Source organism: Clarias gariepinus, chromosome 3, assembly GCF_024256425.1.
Source record: "Clarias gariepinus isolate MV-2021 ecotype Netherlands chromosome 3, CGAR_prim_01v2, whole genome shotgun sequence".
Lineage (NCBI taxonomy): Eukaryota > Metazoa > Chordata > Actinopteri > Siluriformes > Clariidae > Clarias > Clarias gariepinus.
Window position 1 is genome coordinate 19,202,696 of NC_071102.1, and position 7,305 is coordinate 19,210,000.

Genomic DNA, 7,305 nt, shown 5'->3' on the forward strand with positions numbered 1-7,305 from the left:
GTTGTTATTGTGAGTGTGTGTGTGTGTGTGAGGGAAAGCCCGGACACCAGTTGAGGAACACAACGTGACCTGACAATAAGGAACCTCCGGGAAAACCGCCAGCCTGCTCTCTGCGCTCAGGGGCCCCGCGGGAGGGGGAGCGCGAGCAGCGACACAATGTAACCGGTCAGAGATCAAAGCGACATTAGAGGCGCCCGATTCAGGAATGTCGCATTGAGGATCAAACTAACGCTCTGAATCACGTGACGCTTTAAAAGCCCAAAACAGATACGTGAATAAATAAGAAATAATTAATAAGCGCGTTCAGTGCCGTGTGTCGCGAACCCCCCTGGCTGCACTTCCTCTGGCTGGGAGGCGGAGACGGGACCCCCGCTGACGTCATCGGCCTGTCGGTTTCCTGCAATAGTTACAGAGAGAGAGAGAGAGAGAAGGAAAACACAGACATTTATCTCTAAGCGTTTGGTTTTGGGGAGAGCAGGAACATCTGCAGCTGTGAGTAACATTACTGCGTGTTAGATTAAACACTCCGTGTGTGTGTGAACATTACAGAATATTTGGCTAACACACTGCTTCAAAGTCCCAGTCGCTGGACGTGTGTGTGTGTGTGTGTTCTGCATGCAGCTGGAGCAGGGTTCGGACCCGGCCCGGGTTTTGCAGCTCTCCGGAGCGCCTCTGTTCTGGAGTGGACGTCTGCAGCATGTTAATGCGCTCTGTCTGTGTGTGTGTGTGTGTGTGCTGAGGACACACTCCGGGGCGGTGGGAGAGCTGCGCTGAGCGGAGTGTTAAACCCTGACGGTGTGTTTCTGGATGTTTACCTGCTGTTTGTTGATTTGTGGCTTTGAGGAAGTGTGTGTGTGTGTGTGTGTTTCTGCGTCCTGTTGCGGAGGACTCGCAGGCAGGGGTTTTCCCCGACTCCTCCCTCTGCTGTGCGCGCGTGCATGTGCATGTGTGTGTGTTCACACTGCTGCAGTCACTGCACACCTGATCAGCTGTCATGCTTTAACCGAGCCGCTGCCCTGTCCGTGTCTGCGCGGATCTCTCTCTCACACACACACACACACACACACTCCCGGGAGGTGAAGCTTCATCATTTTGTTACTTCTACAGCATGCATTGGTGTGTGTGCGTGCGTGTGTGCACGAGGATAAAGGCATGCGTTTAAGGCGCGCGCGTGCGTGTGTGTGTGTGTGTGAGAGAGAGATTATAAATCAGTTGTGCAGGTCCGGTCAGTCGTGTTTCAGGGTGTTTCCCAATACGTACACTGACTCCGCGCGCGCGCGCGCGTGTGTGTGTGATGCACTGCGGAACATTCAGTCCTCTCCTGTCAGTGTTTATTGTCTGGGCGCCAGGCGGTGTTTGTGACTTTGCTCGTCCTAGTAATCAGGTCTGCGCATGCGCGTGGCGAGCTGCGAGGTGACGTCACCGCACTCACACGCGGGGCTGTGTGGCGAGGAAACACTTCGTGTTATGTAACAATGTCAGGGGAAGTGTTTTGTTAGAAAAGAGTGTACAGTATGTAGGGAGCTAGTGTACAGTGTTAATGAGGGTTTAGGGTGGTAGGGAGCTAGTGTACAATGTTAATGAGGGTTTAGGGTGGTAGGGAGCTAGTTAAAGTGGGTTTAGGATGTTAGGGAGATACTGTACTGTGATAAGGAGGGTTTAGGGTGGTAGGGAGATACTGTACTGTGATAAGGAGGGTTTAGGGTGGTAGGGAGATACTGTACTGTGATAAGAAGGGTTTAGGGTGGTAGGGAGCTAGTACACAGTGTTAACGAGGGTTTAGGGTGTTAGGGAGCTAATGTATAGTGTTAGTGTAAATCTAAGGTGCTAGGGAGAGTGTGAATGAGATTTAATGTGTTAGTGTTAATGAGGGTTTAATGTTTTAGGGAGCTTGTGTACAGTGTTAACGAGGGTTTAGGGTGTTAGGGAGCTTATGTATAGTGTTAATGAGGGTTAAGGGTGTAAGTGAGCTAGTGTACAGTGTTAATGAGGGTTTCGGTTGTTAGAGAGCTAGTGTACAGTGTTAATGAGGGTTTCGGATGTTAGAAAGCTAGTGTACAGATTTAATGAGGGTTTAGGGTGGTAGGGAGATACTGTACAGTGATAATGAGGGTTTAGGTTGTTAGGGAGCTAGTGCACAGTGTTAATAAGATTTTAGTGTGTTAGAGAGCTAGTGTATAGTGTTAACGAGGATTTAGGTTGTTAGGGAGCTAGTGCACAGTGATAATGAGGGTTTAGGTTGTTAGGGAGCTAGTGCACAGAGTTAATAAGATTTTAGTGTGTTAGGGAGCTAGTTTACAGTGTTAATGAGGGTTAAAGGAGCTAGGGTACATGATTATTGACGGTTTAGGGTGTTAGGAAGCTAATGTTTTGTGTTAATGTGTATCTTCTATCACAGTTTCATTTTGTTGTTTAGAAAAGTTTGTGGTTGTTTTGTTTGTAAAGCTTGAGGTTGTTTTACATTTCGCATGAAGGCCACACCCCCGTTCCTCTTCCTGTGTCTGTTGTTCAAGCGTCTGAACCCAGATCCTCCCCGTGCACCACTGAACACACGCTGTTAGGAACTGAACACAGTCGTTTGGTCGAAAATGAAAAGAAGTGAGAACACAAACGAGCTTCAAACGAGTTTCTCAGCTGATCAGTAACTGAAGTCACCTCTCTCTCTCTCTCTCTCTCTGTTTGTTTTCGGTTTGTCATGCTTTAGATCGGATGTATCTGACGCTGATTCTGATGCCTCCCTTTAAAGGACTGTGATCTAATCCTGTTTATTTTTATCACTTTAATATCATTTATTCTACCAGCTGATTGGACACGTGGATTTTGATGATGGAGGGTGTAAACCTTGACACGTGGAGACAGAAACTTGCCCCACAGCTTTATTAACACCAAAGAGCAGAGATTATAGAGAACATTGTTAGTGCACCTCATTAGCATTTCTATTAATGCTTAAGGCAGGTGTGTGTGTGTGTGTGTCACTTGTACGTGGCATTCAGCTATCATTCTCAGGAACAACAAGCAGCAGAGATGAAAGCTCAGGTGCAGGCCAGAGCTCTCATTACTGAGTTGCACTTCCAGGGTTTACCACTAGACCCTGATAAATCTACTCTTTCTGTAATTTATAAAGAAAAGTAAAGTGTGTGTGACTGCAGCATGCAGAGCAAGGCTACATAATCTGTTCACCACTGAGTCTGAGCCTGATTTTGAGTCAAGTGTGTGTTTGGTTCATGACTGAGTTCTGTTTATTTGTGTGCCTTTTCCTTATAGGCCAGGAAGTTAGCCTCAGTGAATTTCTGGGAACCCCAGTGTTCTAGCCAGCATCCTGTTCTACAATGTGTAACTGAGAGCCCAGAGCAGGCAGAAGAAAGGAAGATGCCACGCACCAAGCAGAACAACCCCAAAAACCTCAAAGGTAAGCAGGTCCTCAGGCAGAACGATTACTTGTGTGGCTTTGGATTTAATTTCTGGTCAGAAATGAAGCTGTGGCCGGTGCATGGATGATGGACTAAGATCCAGCTGGTGACATTTTTAGGGAGAGGGAGGAAGCTAGAGAACCTGAAGGAAACCCGCATGGGGAAAAACTGTCCCCCCTACACGGCCCTGGAGCCGCGACACTGCGGTGCAGCTGGGAGCTCTGCCTGCATGTGTGGGTTTCCTTCAGGTTCTCTGGTTTCCTTAACTTCCTCTGTCAAACAAACCTGCCAGCAGGTGGACCAGCTCAGTGTGAATGACTCTGTGTGTGTGTGTGTGTGTGTGTGTGTGTGTGTGTGTGTGTGTGTGTGTGTGTACGCACTTTATGCCCAGTATTATGGGGAAGTTTCCTGCTCCACTAGAACCCTGAGCAGACAGAAGAGGTTACTGGAGGTGAATAAATGATGAAATGTATTTGGTGAATCCAAGGCAGCCTGAGACTCGGAGCTCCTGAGTCTATGATAGGTTCCAGATGTTTTTACCTTGTAGAGAAGTGTGTGTTTTTGTGGAGGTTTTTGGGAGTATAAGGGGGGCAAAAACTTGCCAGCGTTACCAAATGTTGTGAATAAGAAGTTCCTAGCATGCAGCCTTGTAGGGGTACGGCCACGGGAAAATAACGTGATCAACACAACAGTATTGGGTGAAGTGGTGTTTAAATGCAGTGTGTAAGCGTACTCCAAAGACCGCGATGTTTGATGCGATAGTCATGTTAACAAACGTTTCTTAAGTGACAAAAAACATTTACTTCTGGAAACGAATGGAAACCGTCAAACGAGTCACGCAGCTTTTCTGTCTGCGTACTGAAAGCTAATCTAAAGTCCTGACACGTGACGCGTCCTGAGCTTTCATCACTGAACCACGTCCATGGAGAAAAAGTACATTTCCTTCTTAATTAACCCATTATGTCCAAATGTTTTTATAGCATGGATCAGTGATCATATGATGACTTTTAAATCCCAAATTTTTTTTTCCATCATTAAGGCTCATTTGCATATTTTTCAGTATTTAAATAAAAAAAAATGCCGTAATAACTATGTCGACTGAAACCCAAATATATTCATGCGCGAAGCTTTTGAAACTTAGTGTACAGTATATACCATATATGGTTAATTGGGGGTGTGTCTGTATCAGCCGATACGACATTATCGTGATATTCAGGTGCTAATTCGATCTGTGATGCAATTATTTTAGTGTGACGAATTTATTAATGTCTTGACTCAATATTAAATTTTCTTCAGATTTTCTTACAATTATAAACAAACTTAGCAAATAATTTACTTCTACCACACGGGGCACTGCGTCGCCTGCTGATGTGCGACTAGTTTAAAGAGCACCACCCAGAGGATCATGGACAACCTGCAACATTTTACCACCTTAAATGCCAAAATATATATAAATTAAAGATCCAGTTTCGATTTTGGAGCCAGTAAATAACTGAACTATTTTTTTTCCCCTTTTAATGTGTCCTGCTCATACGCGTGCGTATGTACCACTATTTTATTTTGTGTGTGTGTGTGTATAAAGTGCCTAAGCGATGCTGTGAAACAGGGATTGTGCTGATGGAGATGTTCCTGTAAATCCATCATCACTGGAGGACCAAAACCACAAAACTAAAACCTTTAGTACACAAATTTCTATCAGTTATTCGTGTTTGTCCTTCTGTTCTCACAGACATCGTAGTCTGTACACACTTTAACCCAGAGTCGCAAGACCTCCGAGAGACCCTGACACACACTTTTCTTTTACAGGAACTTTATGTTCGGATTAAAGCATCTCTGTTCTCTGTCCTGTAGGAAATCTTTCCGGTCATGATGACGAGGACGCAAATCAAAAATACAAACCCACATATTTAGGACGCAGGCTTATGTACAGACATGCAACAGAAGGGATGTAGTGACGGCCTGCCTGCTTTCACTTGGCAGTTATTATATAGAACTGACGAGAGTTTATTACAACGCTGTGATGGAGAGCCAGACAGCCAGGACTCACATTCCCTATAATAACAACAACAACAACAATAATAAATAATAACAACAACAATAATAATAATGTTACAGTGAGTTTACAGTGAGAGCTGTGTTGTGTTCAGTGTAGTGATGTCATGGATACAGAGGGAACCTCCCTCACTCAGTTATTCATCATGTATAACACACACACACACATAGGCATGCAGCCTCAAAGTACAAAGCTTTTATTGTCCTGTCAGTCTAGCTCATTTCGAGGGTGAATCGCTGTCATCAGATGAAAGGTGTGTGTGTGTGTGTGTGTGTGTGTGTGAGGAAGAGAGAGAGACATGTGAGGAGGAATGTTCATGTGATCTGCTATGTGGGCAAACACACAGGAAGTGAGGTGTGCACACTCCTTTCTAGACACCTGTGTTTCACAAACAGCTAAGCGCATGGAGTCTCACACACACACACACACACGCGCGCTAACATTTAGCTTTGCTGTCACGGTACAGCTGCCTTTCCTGTTTGATTTGTCTTGCAAAAACAAACTTTTAGCATAAATGTATTCACTGTATTTAGTGATGTTAAAGTATGAAAATTTAGGGAAACGAAAAAAGCAGAAAAATAAACAGCTGTGTGTGTGTGTGTGTGTGTGTGTGTGTGTGTGTGTGTGTGTGTGTGTGTGCTGTACCACATGCTGACCAGATTCGTTTATAAAAGACGAGGATGGGTGGTGAGACACTGGGGTTTGGGGTGAGGAAGAGGGTCGGGGAAGTCCTGCTGGATATGGGTTCGGTTAGTTCCTCTTAGTTTCAGTGGAGGGGAACTGTAACACTACAGCACACACAGACGTCAGGGGTGCACATACTTTTAACTGTGTGGTGTGAATATGCCGTGCTTGGTTTAACAATTCGTATCTGTCAATCTTTTGAATCACGGCACTCTACACCTCTGGAAGCTGACAGCAGTGAGATCCTCCAGGATGAGCTTTGAAGTGATCAGCAAAGAAGCTTTGGAGTGATCGAGGCCTGAGGAGAACATTTCATCTTCTTCTGAGAGCTGAGATCAGAAACCCTTTTCCTGCTGTGAAGGAGTATTTTTAGCCAGACTCTCAAGATTATGGAAAACGTTGTCCCTGGAAAGTTTCTCCTCTCGCCTAGAAAGAGTTTTATGTGTTTAAACACAAACTGAATGTGAAAACACTGGAAAATGGACCTTCAGAAAAGTCTGACGTGGAATCTCTGGAAGCTGTAAAACTTTAATGTGAGTTCTCAGCGAGCTGCAGGCGCTTCGTCTCTCTGTGACTCAGATGATTTAAAGCGATGTTTTGGAACGGAACATTGCGGGAATAGAATAAGTAATGCTTGTGCTGTGGAATTTCCAGACCGCAGTTCAGAAGGCGTCCTGGGGAACGGCATGATGAGGAAGGACAAGCATGTCCAGGAGAAACACGACAGCTCCTTTACTGAGCGCTCCGCACTGGCATGTGTGTTTGAGTAAACTGGACTCGCGTTTGTCACAAGCGTTGAATCCTTTCTGTGTTATAATCCAGAGCTTCTCCAGTCGTCATGAGCTTGGACATGTGCAGCAGGGGACGGTCTCTCAGTCGGGCTCCACCAGCTTGTCTGCTCACTCCGACAGGTTCTGCTCTTAGTTTGTCTTATTTTGTTCCAAAGTCCAGAACTTTAAGGTTTATATTTTTGTCGGTGTTCCACCTGACATGGTGGTGTTTAATGATCAACAGGTTTGTTCCATGACCTCTTGAGAGCCTGAGGAGAGCTTGTCTGGAAAGTTGTTGCTGTTGGTCTTTTGGCTGTTCCTGACAAGGGGTCGCAACCACAGACCATTCGGTTCGCACGCAAGCTTGGCAGGGGTTTTCTTTACACCA

At 45.4% G+C, this 7,305-nt stretch overlaps 1 protein-coding gene across 4 annotated transcripts in view; it reads left to right on the plus strand.

Moving 5' to 3' along the window:
* Positions 1-304: 304 nt before the first annotated feature.
* hivep1 (HIVEP zinc finger 1) overlaps positions 305-7,305 on the plus strand; it is a 52,423-nt gene continuing 45,422 nt past the window's right edge. The window contains exons 1-2 of one of the 4 annotated variants that reach the window (XM_053493465.1): positions 305-492; positions 3,265-3,409. In XM_053493465.1, the coding sequence (XP_053349440.1) occupies positions 3,370-3,409 (40 nt within the window). In that variant the 5' untranslated portion in view covers positions 305-492; positions 3,265-3,369. Of the gene's footprint in view, positions 493-658; positions 796-2,820; positions 2,914-3,264; positions 3,410-7,305 lie in introns of those variants that run through there. The other 3 variants (XM_053493464.1, XM_053493462.1, XM_053493463.1) reach the window with 3 other exon arrangements.